The 18,345-nt window shown below is 46.8% G+C and overlaps 1 protein-coding gene across 3 annotated transcripts in view; it reads left to right on the top strand.

The window, feature by feature from the left end:
* Positions 1–18,345, top strand: part of Csmd2 (CUB and Sushi multiple domains 2) — a 575,537-nt gene that overhangs the window by 501,716 nt on the left and 55,476 nt on the right. For all 3 annotated transcript variants that reach the window (XM_076934176.1, XM_034502344.2, XM_076934175.1), the window contains 6 exons: positions 418–595; positions 1,615–1,760; positions 12,152–12,232; positions 12,673–12,786; positions 14,759–14,947; positions 17,225–17,371. In XM_076934176.1, coding sequence (XP_076790291.1) covers positions 418–595; positions 1,615–1,760; positions 12,152–12,232; positions 12,673–12,786; positions 14,759–14,947; positions 17,225–17,371 — 855 coding nt within the window. The remainder of the gene's footprint in view (positions 1–417; positions 596–1,614; positions 1,761–12,151; positions 12,233–12,672; positions 12,787–14,758; positions 14,948–17,224; positions 17,372–18,345) is intronic.

The following is an 18,345-nucleotide window of genomic DNA, read 5'->3' as shown; positions in this document are numbered from 1 at the left end:
TGCCACTCTAGAAAGGACAAGTCAGAGAGGAAAGAGGTCATCACAACCCATCAGCTCCTCCCAGCAAAAGCATTACAGCCCCAAAACTAACACCAGTTTCTCCCCATACCTAGGACAGGGATAGGAAGAGCTCTCAAGGGCAACCCCTTCTCTACAGGCCTGTTCTGTGAAAAAGAGAAAGAGGAGGCCAAAGTGGGGTGACCACAGAAGCTCCTGAAGTGACGATTGATAGGCAGCCAGAGAGCTGTGTTGGTGACTGCCAGGCACAACCACACAGTCCTGTGTCTTCTCCACGCTCCACCAAACTCCTGGCAAAATAATACCTAGAGCTGGGGTTTTGCCGAGAAGGTATCTAGATTCTCAGCTGGGTGAGGAAGACTCTCAAATACTCATCTGTTTGTGTTTTCTCCCTGGCAGTCCCCTGTGGCGGTAACATCACCTCTTTTAATGGCACTGTATACTCACCTGGATACCCCAGTCCCTACTCCAGCTCCCAGGACTGTGTCTGGCAGATCACTGTCCCCATTGGCCATGGTGTCCATCTCAACCTCAGCCTGCTCCAGATAGAGCCCTTTGGAGACTACATCACTGTCTGGTAAGATCAGATGCATGACAGGGGAGGATTGAAAGGTCAGCAGTCCCCAACCTGGGGCCCTTTCGGCAGCCAGTGAAGGTGCCATTGGTTGGGGATGGTCTGGCTATGCAGACTTACTCTGCATTACACTTACACCTAACTAAGCTGTCCAGACTAAGAGAAAAGGCTTGGCGTGAGATTATGTAAAGTTCCTCTTCTCATCATGTGCTGAGCCAGTGCTACCCCACAGAGCATTCTGAACCGACACGTTCTACGTCCATACCATCCAACATGGCAGCCACCAGACTGGTTTTTAAATTGTATTTAATTTTAATGAATTTAAATGTAAGCAGCCATGTACCGGTAGTGGTTACTGAATCAAGCAACTCAACACTTAGTTACAGAGCTCGATGGACAATGGCGTGAGTCGATTTTAAAATGGAAATGCAGATTCTTAGCTGATAAGGGCAGTTTCCTAGACAATTTCTCCCAGGTGATTGAATCTACGGACAAAGATACATAACATTTTAAAAAACTCCTTGGTTTGGAAGCTCATGGCATTCCAGGAATTGTCATGGGGTCCTGGAATAAGTTTTCTCAAAACTCTGAGTAATTTGCAAACTATGGCTAGGAACAGAAAAGAGGCATTGGATAAGTTTCAAGGCAAGAAATGATTTGCCCCCAAAGCTAGCAGGGGCGTGTCTTTGCTTGGGAAGCAAGGGGCTGACAGAGAGCAGCAAGAAAGTTCTGCCACCGTTCTCTTAACAAAGAGGGTCTGTGGTCTGTGGTGATACCAGCAGCTCTGCCCCATGGGGCCTCTGTTGCCCCAGAAGCCCACCCAATGGGGGGAGGGTGTAGGACTGATGAAGAATCACATAAATAAGGATTCCACCAACTCTATTGGAAGACCTCACAGAGAGGGGCTAGAGAGATTCCTAGAGTCACAGCCACCCACTATAGGTCCCTCTCAGGGCCACTGATGGAACAACAGACATTCAAGGCAGCCGATGACATGCAGGACTTTCTTTTCCCGTGTGCAGGGATGGGCCACAGCAGACATCTCTACAGCTTGGGGTCTTCACCCGGAGTTTGTCTAAGAAAATAGCACACAGCTCCTCCAACCAGGTCCTGCTCAAGTTCCACAGGGACACGGCCACGGGTGGGATCTTCGCCATTGCCTTCTCAGGTCAGTAGGAGAGCTCGGCCAGGTAGGGCACACAGGCTTTCCAATCAAGGCTGTATTTGCTAGCTAGGTGGCTTTTAGTGAGTCATGTGGTCTCTCTGAACTACAATGTTTCCAGCCTTTGAGGTCTCTGCCAGCCTCTGTAACTTCATTGCTTTCCTCGTCTTACTGGTGTGCAGAAGCACCAGAGGCCAGCCCTGGGTGACTCACAACTGACCTATGCATTCACCCCATATGCCCCCTCCAATTTGCCCCTCACTTCTATAAGTCAGTTTTCCCATGGAGATCTTGGGGCTCTGTTGACCTCGTAGGCAGCCCTTTGCTTGGTGGCACAGGGGCAGGCAGAATGGCTTCATCCTGGACTCCAGATGTGGCTGCCTCACCAGCTGCCTATTCTAGTCTGAAGTTCATTGGGGATGAACTGAATGTTTCTCAATCTTATTATTAACAGACATAACACAGACAAGTCATAAAACCATTTCGGTGGGCACGTGCTCCTCTATGGAATGTCAGCCATGTTCCCAGCTTACAAAACCGTGTGTATTTGAAATCTATTCCTAGCTCTATGTCTGGTCAGGTTTGTGTGACCTATGACTTCTCTCTGATGGTGGCCTCCATCTCTTCACTTGTTGATTGGTGAGCTCTGAGACTCCTGTGGCAAGGGGAGGGCTCCAAAGTGAAAGTGCTCACCCCCACAAGCCAGGCCACTTGAGTGTGACTTTCCAAACCTCTGTAAAAGCCAGGTGTGATGGTGCACATCTGCAATACCAGCGCTCCTAGGGGGAAAATGGAAGCTCACAAACAGGTCAGGCTGTTTTATATGTTGGCAAATACAGGAGAGACCCTGCTTTGCATACAAGGGGGAAAAGACAAGGACCAGTTCCAGAAAGTTGTCCTCAGACCTCCACATGTGCATCATGGCATGCCCTAGTGTGTGTACATACACGACAGACGGATAGTCAGGCAGGCAGACACAAACACACACACACACACACACACACACACACAAGGGTGGAGTCGATGCTTCTCCGTCAAGCAAGGAGACCCAGGCTTTGAATTTCTTTTTAACTTTGTGTGACCATCCCCTAGAGCAGCACAGCGTGGACTCCAGAAGCGCAGCCTGGGTTCACACCTTGGATCTGCCTCGTATGCTCCAGGGGACCATGGGCACTTTCCTTCTTTCTAGGATTTGATAATGTCTGCTTTCAGTATCCACAAAAGGGAATAGCAGTGGTTCCTGAACACACAGGGTTACCCACAACCATGTGAGGAAATGCCTGGCCCCAGTAGAGGACCAGGGGCCAATAAATGGTACCTTCACTATTGTCATTATCTAGATAGTGACAGCCTCATGTGACATCCCCGGGGTGTCAGGCAAATTCTGTGGTACTTGTTTGATTTTTAAAATTCACATGGATGCATATATTGGTTCATCATGTTGTGTAATATTCCACTGCCTAAAAGTGGAGTGGTTTACCTGGTCTTTGTTAATGAGCACCAACTGACTTTACTTCAGTCAATATGAAAGTTGTGGTCTATTCCCCAATTGCAAACAAGCCCCACCCACTTCCAGGCATGATAAGGTTACGAGCATTTACATTCAAGGTTGCTAGGGAATGTAAACGCATCTTACCAAGTGGTCATAATGAAGTATCACTTGTCAGCCACAGAGGACACACCTTCCTGTCCAGCACCCTCACAAACACTACATTCTTACAATATTTGTTTTTAACCAATCTGGTGGATTATCAAATGGCATTCCACTCTTCCTGCTGTGGGTGAGCCTCCTTTCACGTCTCCTCTGACTGTTCATGGGATGCTCCCGCCTGGCACAATGCCAGCTGCCCCGAGAGACTTTCCTTTCTCCGGGGAGATAACACAGCAGCGGACTTGTGGATGAGTAAATCTCCTAAGGTGAATAGCTTGGGCTGGGAAAGAGGCAAGGGAAGGGCTAACTGCCAGGTGGGATGGAGGAGACATAACTTCCTCCGGAGCCGCTGTGGAGAGCTGGCACTTTGGGATGGAAACTGGAGCGTGGAGAGAGAAGGGGTCTGGTAAACAGTGCTCCACCTTCCTATCACTAAGCTTTGTTTCCAAGTAGCTTTGTTTCCCTGTAAGCATCAGTAAGCAGGAAGGAAAGATACCACAGAGAGACGGGTGAAATGGCTCTGTGACATGTTTCACAAAAGGAGAAAATGGATTTGAATAGCAGAGGAAACGTCCTTGAAGCATCGTAAGATTGAGCAGGGTTCAGTGAAAGGGGCTCCCTCCAGCACGATAGTCTCATTAACATGGGCTTCAAATACAGAGTGAGACACTTAGACAGTGAGTGGGACAACCAAGACCAGGCATCTACACCTGCCAGCCTGAGAGGGAACAAGAGCTGCTATGGCTTCCTCCAGGGTGATGGGACATGGGTGGGCTGCCTGACAGAGAGGGTTGACACCCTTGGTGACAGATGAGTGGATGTCTGAAGGGGAGGGAATTGGCACGTGGTGTCAGACTCTGGGACAGATGAGGGGGCACCTCCATCAGGTGTGAAGCCGAAGAAGAATGAGAAGGACATCCACACAGAGAATGAGTCCTGACAGCACAGTCAGAGCCCATGATAAAAGAAGAGAGACAACGATAAAATAGGAATTTGCTTCCATTCATTGACTAATCAGCTAAGAAATGGACACTGGAAGACTGGCTTCTCAGACTAGAGGAAGCCTACCACAAAAACACAGGAAGAACAAAGGTCAGAATGTAACCATCGGTGTTGGATCCAAACTGTCACAGTCACTCTGAGATCATGCTTTGAAATGTGAGAGGGTGTGTGTCTACACCTATGCTTAGACTCCCCAGCTCTGCCACCAAGAGGCTGTGGACAGCACATCTGGGAGCAGGGAGCACATCTAGCTCCGGGTCTTAGTTTCTGAATAGCATTTTCCACTAGATGGGCCAGAGCTCCAAGAAGAAATAGCTAATCCCAAGGCCAAGGCTGAGGGGGTAAGACGAGACAGAAGCATCTTAGAGCTGAAAATAGGGAAATGTCTAGGGAGTGATGGAGATAGGTCAGAAAAACTTATAAATTGGCTTGAAGGGACACCTGCTGGCTACGTTGGAGATCGTTTGAAAATCATTAATAATAAAAAGTCATTAATAATAGCAGCAAATAGTAAGGAACCTGTCAAACAAAGCAGGTAGAGAGGTAAATTGAAAGTTGTTTAAGGATGAGATGTTTACACGGCTGCAAATCATTTTCTGTGCTGTAATTACGAAGGGGAATGGAGAAGCCTGGAGCATGCCACTTTAACCACGTAACTGCAGGAGGCGTCCATGGCGATGAGACAGCAGGGTGATGGCAGAGTCAGAGAGCCCGATCCAGCGATGGTCCAAAGATGCACCACCTGGATGCTCTTCAGCAGGACCTCTCTCCAGCCTCAGTTTACCACACGTGACCATCCACGGTGGCAAAACTATGAAGGTCAACAGATGTCTTGCTCCAATTAAAACAGATACCAGGTCCCCTGTAGTGGTGATTCTGAGACAAAGTCTTCATGGAAAGATTCTGCTCATATTCACAGTAATGATCCACACCTGGAGACAAGCCTCTGGGCGTGCCTGTGAGAGAGTTTCCAGAGTAATGTTTAAATGAAATGGGAAGACATACCCTAAAAGTGAGTAGTACCATTCTGTGTTCTGGAAGCTTATACTGTACAAAAGGGAGGAACCAGCAGTCTCTCTCTCTCTCTCTCTCTCTCTCTCTCTCTCTCTCTCTCTCTCTCTCTCTCTCTCTCTCTCTCTCTCTCTCTCCTTCCTGACTGAGGATACAATGTTACCAGCCACCTTGATCTGCCACCATGCATTCCCTGCCTTGATGGACTGTACCATCAAACTGTGAACCTAAATAAAACTGTCTTTCTGTAAGTTGCTTGCCTCAAGCATTTTGTTACAGTAACAAGACAAGTAACTAAGGCAAACAGGGAAGTTTTCCCCCTCTGTGGTGCTGTGTGGGACCTGCCTATTGTGTGTGCTGGACAAACTCTCCACCCCAGTCCCAGCTCCATCCCTGAGAAATTCACATGAGATGTGGGGACTGGAAGGCAGTTGTGTATCTCTGTGCATTTCCAGACATTCACAGCTGCTGTGGTTACACGGGGGACTCTGCTTGTCCAGGAAGTAGACTCTGAAGCATCCTGTTTAGGGCCTGCTGTTTTAAATATTCATAGATTTAAAAAAAAAAAAAGGCATAGGGGTTAAGCTGTATGTTCCCAACTTTAATCAAAGCTTTGCTTTTTATTTAATTTGGTTTTAAACTCACTATGTATACTTTTTCTGCTATGATAGAACATGTACACAGTGTTCAACCAGGCAATTCAGAGGCACTGTATGTATGTTCCTTTTCACAGAACTGTCACTACCATCTATCTCCAGAATGGCTTCAACTTTTAAAACTAAAGTTCTGTCCTCATTAGTCAATCCGCTTCTCCCCAACCTTCTGTTCGCAGTCTCCAAGTCTGACTATTATTTGTACCTCATAAATGGGACCACAAAAAATACATCCTCTTGTGACTGGCTCACTTCATGCAGCACAGTACCTTCAAGGTCCGTGTAGCTCTCCTGTGTCAGGATCTCCGTGATGTACATACCACACATTTCCCACTATGTATTATTAATCGGTTGATGGATGTGAGTTGCCGCCTCCTGTTGGCTGTTGTGGGGGAGCATCAGGGCACCTTAGGTGGTGGTGACTTTTAAATGTCAGTCCCATTGGAAAGCTTGCAGGGAAAGGTGGGGGTTCGTAGTTTGAGAACTCACACTAACATGATGCCACTAGATTGAATTATTCTGTGGTGTCTGCACCTCTCACACTGATCTCTCTGTCTATTGTTGTGTGGGTAGCTAGCTACTCCCTGAAACACACACACACACACACACACACACACACACACATCTCTCTGCACATCCTGAAGCCACAGCAGCTTGGACATCCTGAATCACATGTGGACATGTGACCTGACTCCTCTTGAGAACTTAAAACTTAAATAGAGATGCTACTTGTGCCCAAACCCGTCCCATCTACCTCCCAAAGAGGGAAGATATGCATCCAGGTGCAGCAGATTGCATCCCTGCTGCTAGCCTTTGAACTGAGAAGTGGAAAGACCCTGTCAGAGAAAGAAACAATGAAGCACATGGGAGCTCCCCCTTGGGTCCTAATAGCCCTCTGGTTTCTTGCCCTCCTTAGTGCAAAAGATACACATTTAAAGACCATCTTTGAAATATATTTGGAGCAGATGAATTAGGAATAATCTTAAGTGTAAAACAATAGATGAGTATGTGAATTAAATGTATAAACATATTTGTACACACATAGGCACATGCTTGTATGTACATACACACAGATAAAGATGTAGTCACTAAATATCATTCATGCAGGATACAGTCCATTGATTCAAGGGCAAGTTTGTTTTTTAATAAACAAAAAATAAATTTAAAAAAACAGATTGCTGTCAGGTCTCAAATGCTAGCAGGAGGCAGTAGCTATAGGCTCCTCCATACACTAATGTTACTATCCTTGTAACAGTCTTGAGGGGGGAGGGATATAAAGAACAGTGCCAGAGGGGGGCATTTGAATAGTAATAGTACCCAAGCTTGAACACCAAACTCAAAATCAGAGTTCCAGCAACTGGTCTGGTAAGTGCGAACCAATCCTGTGAACCACACCTGCTTTGAAATATCCAAGTCAAAGACCAATCTAGTGAGAAACACTTTACCTGGGAAGGACACGTGGGAAGAGCAGGATGGGAAGCTGGCGTGTGTGCTGCAACAGACCAGAAGCAATGACCCCTCCACCCACTAGCCACTCCAACCTATGCTAGTCTCACCTAACTCTAGCACTGTCTCACGCCAATGACCCGAACAATGGATCAACGCTGCCACAATAAGGACCTGGCAAACCATAGCAAAGCCTCACCCCAGAGAGAAAGGGGGACGGCAAAAAATGAAACAAAGGAGGAGTCTTGTCTTGAATGTCTTCACCTTGGAGTACGTCCTGAGATCACAGCAGACATGGTAAGACAACTTCACTTGGGGATAAAACTTGTCAATCTGAATCCGTACTCAAAATGGCTGAGACTCTTATGCCTAGAGAGGAATTTTCAGGAATGTTTTGTTCTGTGTTGTTGGTTGTTTTGGTTTTTAGACTGGGTCTCGCTCTGTATCCCTGGCTGGCCTGTAGCATTCTCCCTCTCTTCCCCACCCACCCACCCCCGCCCGTGTGTGTGTGTGTGTGTGTGTGTGTGTGTGTGTGTGTGTGTGTGTACGCACATGCACTTCTGTCTCTCTCTCTGTCTATCTGTACACACACACACACACACACACACACACACACATATTGGCCTTGAGCTCACAGTGATCCCCCTGCCTCTGCCTCTAGAGTACTGGGATCAAAGGTGTGTGCCACCATGTGACAGTTTCGTTTCTTGATTGGTTGGTTAGTTGGTTGACTGGTTTTTTGATTAGTGTTTTGATTAGTGATTAGTTTGTTTTTATTTGAGGCACTTTTGTCTGTTGCTTGTCGGTATTCCACACACTTTCTATGTGGAACAAAAAAAAATCATAATTTTAAAAAATGTAACACAATGGGAAATCCCCCTGACAACCACAAAATGCAAACTCTGAAAGCTTTGTTAAGGGCAGATTTCTTTGTATTGATTTTGTTTTTCTAGAAAACTTGGTCATGCCTTAGAAGTTTCAAAGGCAAGTGTGAGGCCCAGAAGAGATCGATTCATTTTTTGTAACTGTTAAGGAAAGTGACAGCTGACTAAATAAGATTTTCATATCTCTAGAAATTGAAAAATGGCGTAAGTAAAATGAAACAAATGATAGACCATGTGCATAGAATTAGCAAGCCAGGTAAATCTGGAATATTCAGAGTCCTCCGATTCCATACAAAAAGCAGGGACAAAGGACATGGCTGGAAAGCTGCGAAGAATAATTCAAATTACTAACCTGCAAAATGCATTAACATATGAAAAACTTAAAAATAATCAAAGATTGCTGAGGAGAGGGCTCAGTAAGTAAAACACTTTCTGCACATGATGGTCTGACTTCAGATCCCCTGCACCCCGTAATCAGATCCCTGTACCCGGTAATCAGATCCCCAGCACCCCTGTAATCAAATCCCCTACACCTCTGTAATCAGATCCCCAGCACCCCTATAATCAGATCCCTGCACCTCTGTAACCACATCCCCTGCCCCCCATGTAAAAGCTGAGGGTAGTGACATTTGCTTGTAACCCCAGTGCTGGTGGATGGGGACATAGAGACAAGCAGATTCCCAGAGCCACCAATCGGTGAGCTCCAGGTTTATACACGTGTGTGTGTGTGTGTGTGTGTGTGTGTGTGTGTGTGTGTGTGTGTGTGTGTATGTACATGCACAAGCAAGTATATACACACCACCCCAAAATAAAAGAAAAGGAACTACTGGGTGTTTGTTTGTCAAGTCAGTTGATGACTCTATACACAGTGGGTTGTAGATTTTAAAAGAACAAGATGTTGCTTCCTGCATCTTCAACACCCACACAGTTCTAGGCAAGGTGAACCCCACAACAGGTCATCTTAGGACTGCATGTAAGGAAGACGGTATCACCCTGCCTCACGGCAATTGTCAGCTGATGACAGTCCAAGTCAAACAGCATTCATAGACAGAAAAATGGAAGCACTCCTCAAGGGCAGACACTGCTCTGGCTTTTGTCAAATCAGGCAGAAAGCCACTTGGATATGTCAGGAGGGCCTCCTAAGTGTTGGTACCCTTAAGTACTAAAGCTTGTGTCTCTTTCATGTGGCACTTGTGAGTCAACACATCTGTATAAAAATTTAAAGTTAGATTTCCTAATGGGATATAATATTTTACACTAAAGTAGACACAGGTAAAGTGTCCAATTACCTTTCATCTTCACTTGGTAAAATGTCAGATTCCAAGGCAATAATATTTGGAAGGTAGCTCTGACTGCATGATGGGAGCTGTGTCTGGGATACTGTGGCCTCAGGAGGGTGTTGCACTGCACAGTGTAACAGCTCCATTGTGACTTCCACATAAAGTCCCCAAATTGGAAAGTCATACACACCACACTGAGTATCTGTGATGCCAGGATGCAACTTTCCCATCAATGTACCAAGCGATTCTTACAGCCATGGTAATTGTAAGCAATCATGAACTGATGGTTTTAAGCACCCAGCTTCTATCATAACTAGGATTGCTGCATACATGCATGCACACACGCGTGTGTGTGCACACGCTCACACACACTTTTATTGTGTTTTAATTTCCTTGTGGACTTTGAAGTCCAATTCAGTAGAATCATTTCCCTCTTAAAGTGTTGAGGAAAGAGGTCTGAGTACTATCCAGGAAAATATTACTGATATTTGACAAGAATTGCCTGCATGTTCTATAAAGGTTATATGCTTTAATCATTTCTAGTTTAAAAAGAATCAGTAGAAGGAAAAGAAGAAACACTGTTTAAAAACATAAAAGATGCATTGAAGCCAGCCATGGTGAGACACACCTGGAATTCCAGTACTGGAGAAATGGAGGCAGGTTAGGGGTTCAAGGTCACTCTTGGCTGCGTAGTGAGCTGAGACCAACCTGAGATACATGAGATTTTGTCTTAAAAAAATGAGATACATGTGATGTATGGGTAAATAATGTTGTCACAGTTTTAAATGGAAAAACTTAAGAAAAACCCACTGGTTAAGAGAAGAGCATCTGAAATAAATTTTAGTAAATGAATATGATTAGATTTCACAAAGTCATTTCGATCTCATTCTCGAAGAAATTTTATTGTATTGGAAATGTTTTCTGATATAATAGCAGCTGGCACGGCGCAGCACAAGGTGCATACCACATGATGCAGACCTGTTAAAACAAAACCCCTTAACTATGCAGGGAACAAATACACAAGGAAGTCATAGCAGGCGATTAACAGTAGCTACACCTGAGAGGACAATGGATACATTTAATTTTCTTCCTACCATTTTCATAGAACACCCCCCCCAGGTTCCTAATAACATTATACATTTTTTAAAAAACATAGCTGGGGATGTGGAGGTTTGGGAAACAATCGTCGCTGAAGCAGCCACAGCAGCCGTAGCAGGATCGATAGCACTCAGCCGTGAGCCAGGAAATAAAAGCCGCCTGTTAGAATTCCACGCAGACCATTCCGTACCCGGGCACCATCCAGCCTCTGCCCCACAGGCTAAACTCCAGTTTAGAGAATCCACTGAGGTCAGCTGTGTTTGGACAAAGGTTAGAGGAGAAGACACACACAGGATATGGAGGCTAGGCTGTGGCCAGTTGGAGGACCTGAGCTTGGGAGCAGCCAGACCTAGAGTTAAGTCCCTGCCTGCATCATTTATTTCCTGCAGGATCTTGAAGAAGTAATCACCGGCTCACAGGTGAAACACACTGCAGGGTCAGCACTGGAGGATTTAGAGGGCTAGAATGTAGAAGTGTCCCTGCTTGGAGGATGTCCTCAGCTCCTCCCCCATCCCACCCTCAGGCCAGTGACGTCACTGAATAATGCTTCTTGGATCCTGTTAGATGTGAAATACTGCTAGTTTGATATGACATGTGCTGAGATACATTCCGGATAAACAGGCCCTTCAATAACTCCAGCTCAAGGGAATGGCTAATTTAAAATAATATAAGGCTTTACTATGAGGAGCACGTGACTTAGAGGCACTGGAAAAGAAACAAGGATACAACCCAAAACCATAGCCTGTTTGAACCCTGAGCAGGCAAGGTGCTTAGAGATCCTCTTGTTAACATTGTTCCTATACTTGTAGAAGACTGGCGGTCCAGGCTATAGTTGTTAGGTTCCTCCCTGGCTGCTATGTCTCTTAAAGCAACTGCATGTCAAAGTGACCACATCTTCCAGTGGTGGGGCTGCAATATAAACACTTCCTTCCTTTATTAGTGGAGTTGAAGCATACTTCTTGGGTTTTGCCAAAACCTGATGACTGAAGAGAAGCCAAAGAATGTGTAGCTGTACAGGCCCAACGTAGAGATATTCATGAATACACATCTGTCCCATGAATGGCTGGGGACGTGGCTCACCTAACATATTCAGAGCCCCAGATCAGTCACCAGCACCACATAAACCAGACATGGTGATGGGCACCTGTAATCTTGGCACTTGGGAAGCTGAGGCAGGGAGTATGGTTAAAGATTATCCTTGTCTACAAAGTAAGCCCAGGGCAGCCTGGGATACATCATAAGACCTTGTGTCAATTCAAAAACAATAAAGACACATCTGCTAGGTGAATGAAAGAAGTCAAAGATTGTTAAGAACTGGCCCAAGGCTCAGGAGTGACAGTTTGCCCTGACCTGTGTCTTTCTGTCTTTCTAGCTTATCCACTCACCAAATGTCCTCCCCCAACCATCCTCCCCAACGCTGAAGTGGTCACAGAGAACGAAGAATTCAACATAGGTACCACTGCCGAAAGGCGGGGATCTCAAACCAGGGTGGCCAAGAGGGGCCTGGGAGCCATGGGGACTGGGGTGATGGCTTCAACTATGCAGAGGTAACAGAGACCAAGACCATGGGGGTGGTAGTGTTCTATCAGCCAAGTGCACCCCTGAAAGTACAAACCCTCTTCCTTCACCCAGCCCCAGAAGGAGGAGCTGGAATCATGGCTTCTCTCTGCTATTCAAAAGTTTTAAGATAGTCTATAATTTCTTAGGAAATATCTAGAAGGCTGAGGTAGGGAGGGAAGCAGTTGTCTGGGTCATGGGGACAGCAGGGAGCTGGCATGAAGCATGACTCAGTGCTAGTTACCTTCCAGGGCAGTGGGTTTAAGGTCCTAAGGATGCCAACCCTTTCTGAATCAGACTGCTCCAGGAGATGCCTATGCCCGTCTCTCTTGACAGGTGACATCGTCCGCTACAGGTGCCTTCCAGGCTTTACCTTAGTGGGGAGTGAAATCCTGACCTGCAAGCTGGGAACCTACCTGCAGTTTGAAGGTCCACCCCCAATATGCGAAGGTAATTACACTAAACAGCACCCTACAGATCTCTGGTTCCGTTCCTCTTCCTGTTCTCAGCTCTCAGCTCTCAGCTCAGTTCCTGCCCAGTGAAAGAGATCACCGTGTCAATGGTGTATGATGAATGAGTTATGGAGTCAGACTGAAGAGAGAGCCTCTGAGAGCCTCTGCAAGGACCCCACCTGTTCTGACTCGGGTCTGTAAAAGGGCCCAGCCATCCCCTGTCCCTCACCTGGGCATTCTCTGTAGTTGGCTACTGAGTGTTGGCATGGAAAAATTGGAATGTCACCCTGTTGCTGGGGTCAAATGTACCCAACATCCTGTGTGTGTGACCCTGTGACCCCAGACCTCAGCTGCTCACATCCCAATGCAGTGCCTGGAAGAGATGAACACACTGCACCATGTTACTGAGGCTCAGTCCAAATCCAATCCTTCCCCACCCCTGAGCACCCGAGTAGACACAGAGCTGGTAACTGCCTGGAAACCAAGACCGTGGTTGAACTTAGGCTGTGGGCTATTGTAAGGAGTAGGAGAGAGCAATGACTGTAAGAATGTGAAGATGACATCTGACCCTCCCCGACGGCTGTGGGGTTGGAAAACTTGCACAGCTACCGAGGGCACAGAGAAAGCTGATTCAATCCTTGAAGCCTTGCCTCAGCTTCAGACCAAGCAAAGAGAAGCAAATTATCCAGAAAGTTGTTCTGTGCAGATTATTATGGCAAATCCCTGTGCTCCAGGACAGCACCTCCCCAGTGCCTGGGGGTCCACAGAGCTCCTCTGTACCAGCATCTTCCCTCCCCTTCTGTGGGCTGTCGTAAGTCTTCCTCCTGCTCCTCTTCCTGTTTCTCCACCTCCCAATCCTTCTCCTGGTCCTCCTCCTCCCACTCCTCCTTCCATTCCCCCTTCCACTCCTCTTCCCACTCCTCCTCCTGCGCCTCCATCTCCTCCTCCTGATCCTACTTCTCTTTCTGATGCTCCTCCTACTGCTCCTCCACCTTCTCCTCCTCCTGCTCCTCCTCCTGCTCCTCCATCTCTTTCTCCTCCTCCTGATCTTACTTCTCCTTCTGATGCTTCTCCTGCTGTTTCTCCTCCTGCTGCTCCTCCTACTGCTCTTCCACCCCTCCTCTACCCCCTCCCTTTCCTGCCTTTCCTCCTTCTCCTTCTGCTTTTTCTTTTTAGTGGTCCACACAGTCTTCATTAGGACAACATTGTTTTCTTTAACCACCTTAATGCTCTGAATCAGGCAGCAGCCAACCCCGCTGGTCTCTCTGCTCCTGATGCAGTTACCTTTGTTACCACCACCATCTCTGTGGTGTGTTGAGACTTGATGCTGCAGACTCTCCATACGTGGTTTGGTGTAGTGGAGCATAACGTTTTCTATGACGCAGCCATCCTCTGAGATAGGGACTTCTTGCTTGTGTTGGAAAAGCCATCACACTGAAAGGGAATAATTTATTGGGGCCACACAGGTTGTGAGTAGCTGTGTACTCCTCCTGCTCCTGGATTTAGAGCTGGGCTCTGAGTCCAAGTGTGTTTGACCCATCTTCTATGGCTACTTCTGCACTCTTCTATCTTTGTTCGAACTAAACCCATTTTGTAGAGTGGCTCTTTGGGTGGGGGTGGTCATACTGTTGCATAGATAGATAGATAGATAGATAGATAGATAGATAGATAGATAGATAGATAGATATACCACCCCCATCTACCTCAAATCCAGGTAGCAGCAACCACACCCAAGCTAGAAAATGATTTGAACCAAGTGGCCTGCTGTGAGTTGCCACAACACTGTCAATGTTAACATGGGATCTGAAGTTACTTCCTGCCATGGGACAGTATAATGGCGAATGTGAGGACTTGTTTAAATACCCCAATACAAGCTTTACAGAGATGGCTCTACTCCATGGACAAGCTAATATCCCAGCCCTGTTCTGTCTCCATGCCATGTACATGGTATCTCTCTCTCTTTCCTCCAGTTCAATGCCCAACCAATGAGCTTCTGACAGACTCCACTGGCGTGATCCTTAGCCAGAGCTATCCCGGAAGCTACCCACAGTTCCAGACCTGCTCCTGGCTGGTGAGGGTTGAGCCAGAATACAACATCTCTATCACAGTGGAGTACTTCCTCAGTGAGAAGCAGTATGATGAGTTTGAGATCTTTGACGGTGAGTCCCTCAAACAGCATGCAGTTTCCCTGCTACAGACAGCAACAGCATTCCCCCAAGCCCCTGGGGTTATTTGAGCTCCATTTTCCTATCAGAACTTTCTGAAGGCACTACATAATGTCTACCTCAACCATAGAAACCCCAAACCTGGGAATTGATGAGTGATATGGCTGTTGCTTCCATTGTAGTCTAGATAGATCTGAATACCAGCCTGAATCCCTGGATCCCAGCAGTAGCCCCTTGTGAAGAGCAGGCTTCTTCCAAAACACAAGGAGTACCAAACTCCACACTGCTTCTTTAGTGTCAGGGAAAGGGGTGCTGTCATTTGCTGTTGTGTCTAGAGGAAACATCTCAGCATGTCCCAAACCAACGAACCCTCAAAATACCATCGAAAACTTTCTAGGATTTGTCTCCTATCCTCTGGAGGATATGAAAGTGGATAAGATAGCTATACTAGTTGTCCCAGTGGTTATTTTAAATCTATTTAAAGAACCAAGATGCTACATTCTGCAGGATGTCCAGATCCCCCATCTCCTCTCACTGTATCATGATAAAGATCAGGCTTGTTAACAGAGCCACGGTACATAACCGTGAGCCTACACTGTTGCCTACCTCACGTCAACGCAATCTGCTTATGCTCCTCCCCCTCCCTGACAACCTGGAGAAGAGCACATTGCAGATCCACAACTGCATTGCGAGTAACCAGGACTATGCCCATCTGCTCTGGTAAAGATGCCACAGGTGGCCGGGCAGTGGTGGCGCATGCCTTTAATCCCCGCACTTGGGAGGCAGAGGCAGGTGAATTTCTGAGTTCGAGGCCAGCCTGGTCTACAGAGTGAATTCCAGGACAGCCAGAGATATACAGAGAAACCCTGTCTTGAAAAAAAAATGCCACAGGTAGTTCAGCTACCTGGAGATCTTTGGTTAAATGTGCACCCTGGGGTAGAAATGGCTTCTCTCTTCATGTGCTGCCACCTGACAGAACAGCCATGGTACAATTGGGATACACAGGTGTCAGCATCACTCCAGAATCTTTAATACCCTCAGCTCTTCTCATGTCTCCAGTATTTATCTATACAAGTCAACTGTGGTGGGCCGCTAAAGGGAAGAACCAGAGGAATGACGACTATACACAATTGATGTCACTTTCTAGGGTCCTTTTCAGGGGAGACCCAACCTCTGCTTTAGCCAAACTATTCTGAATGAAGGGGAGATGAATCCTGGCTTGCGTCCGTAAGATGGACAGAGAGCTGAGTCTTTCCCCTGCAGATGCTGTCTTCCCTTCTGGCAGCTGCTTTGCTGGTAAATTCATGCTATTTAGTGCTCTTTTTGGCTGCCCAGCCAGCTTGCCCTTAGGAGTAATGACAGCCTGTGGGCCATCCCCATGGGGCCCATAGCTCAGTCCTTCCAGCTAACACCCCAGCCTTGCTACCCACTTCCAATCGTGGCACTCTTGCTTCAGTCTGTGAAGACTGTGCTCCAGAATCTTCTCATCCCACTTACGCCTAAGGAGCCTGATTTCATCAGCCCCACGGAGTCTCCCCAGCCTTCCGAAGGAAAACAGCTGTCAGGCAGAAAGGGGTTTTTTTCTCCTCATGATGGAACTGTTAAAGTCTGTTGGTTCTTCTCTTCGGGACCCCTTCCTTCCCAGTTTGCCACAGCAGCCCAAATGGCTTTGCTTTGTTAAATGTGTCCCATTACTCTCCCAAGCTTCCAAGAGCTGTCTCAACAGTGTATTGGAACCATCATTCACAGCCTTCTCCAGGACTATAAATCCTGGGTTATGAGTTTCCCAGATTTATATTGCACTCCTTGGGCCAGAGCCCTGAGACGCAATCCAGACATTTAAGGTAGGAAATAGGAAGAAGGTGCCTTCCTGGGGAGCCTTAAGGAGGCATGTTGAGAAGTGTTCTTACTTACAACCCTGAGAGCCATCTGTTTCCTCTGGTTCTGTGGCTCTCTATTTGTATCTGTTCAATAAACATAATTTCTGTATGATGGGCACCATGCTATTTTTAGCATGCACAAGAGAAATCAGAAGAGGGTCCCAGTTTGAAAACCAGGTCTCCCATCATCTACCTGCTTGACCCAGGCAACCAGCAAATAGATTTCATCTCACTTGCTGACCCCAGAGCACTGCTTCAGATAAGGGTGGGCAAAAGAGAGTTTCAGCAAGGCCACCAGATGCAATGTCGCCCAGCCATCCAGGCCGTATCTATACTTATACCTCTCTCTAGACTCAGAATGACCTGTAATCCTGTGTCTTTCTCACCCAAGGACCCTCAGGACAAAGTCCTCTACTGAAAGCTCTCAGTGGGAATTACTCGGCTCCCCTGATTGTCACCAGCTCAAGCAATTCTGTGTACCTGCGCTGGTCATCTGACCACGCCTATAACCGGAAGGGTTTTAAGATTCGGTATTCAGGTGAGTAGGTCATGAGTACACCTGAGAAGGGCCTCCGAGCTAAACCCCTTAAGTGTCTTATCTGAAACATCTTAAAAAAAAAAAAAGCCATGGTACATGTCCTCACTGAAACAGCACCCCCCCCCCCTTGTGTAGGCGGGGCTGTTCCTGCTCAGTTTCCATCAGCTGACACTGCCCAAGCGAGACTAGAGGAGTCTCGTACCTCTTCATGTCCAGACCCCTCCCCGCCTCTAACCACATCTCTTTCTTCTCATACTCCCACCCTGTGTCTCCAGGATCGTAACTATTCAACATGAGATCGGATGAGACCCGGGGGCATCCTAGCCCCTTGGCCAGTTGGGAGACTTTAAGACTGACTGACTGACTTTAAGACACCCAATCACATAGGGTAGGCAGCAGAGGAAACCCTCTCCTACCATACAAGCCAAATCTCTCTTATGACTACTCTTTCCCTGACAGATGCCAATTGGCCGTATCTGTGAGGTGCGCATGGCATTCTGATGCATATAGACAACACGCACATGGGAGCAATTAGCATTCTCGTCTCCTCAGAGAAGTTTATTGCTTTGTGTTGGAGACTGTTGAAATGCATTCTTCTACCAGTGGGAATGTACAGCCACTACTTTGTGAGCTACAGCTGCCCATCTGTGTGCAAAATATGGGAACTTAGTCCTCTCTATTTAGCTGGTCAATGACTAATCTCATTCAACCTCGTCTGCCTTCTACTGGTCCCAAGCTCTGGTGACCCCTGTCATATTCTCTACTTGTGTAAAATCAACATTACCTAGCTTTCACACATGAACAAGAACACATGGATTTGTCTTTCTGTACCTGACTAACTTAACATTCTGTCCTCCGATTCCATATACATCGCTGCAATCCACAGACTTTCTTTTCTCTCTCTCTTTTTTTTTTTCTTTTGCAAAGCCATATTGTCTGGGCATGGTCAGATTAAAGGCCAGGCCTTTGATAAA

The sequence above is a fragment of the Arvicanthis niloticus genome, chromosome 5 (genome assembly GCF_011762505.2).
Source record: "Arvicanthis niloticus isolate mArvNil1 chromosome 5, mArvNil1.pat.X, whole genome shotgun sequence".
NCBI classification, from domain to species: Eukaryota; Metazoa; Chordata; class Mammalia; order Rodentia; family Muridae; genus Arvicanthis; species Arvicanthis niloticus.
Note: the sequence above shows the minus strand (reverse complement) of the source record. Positions and strands in the feature narration are given on the sequence as shown.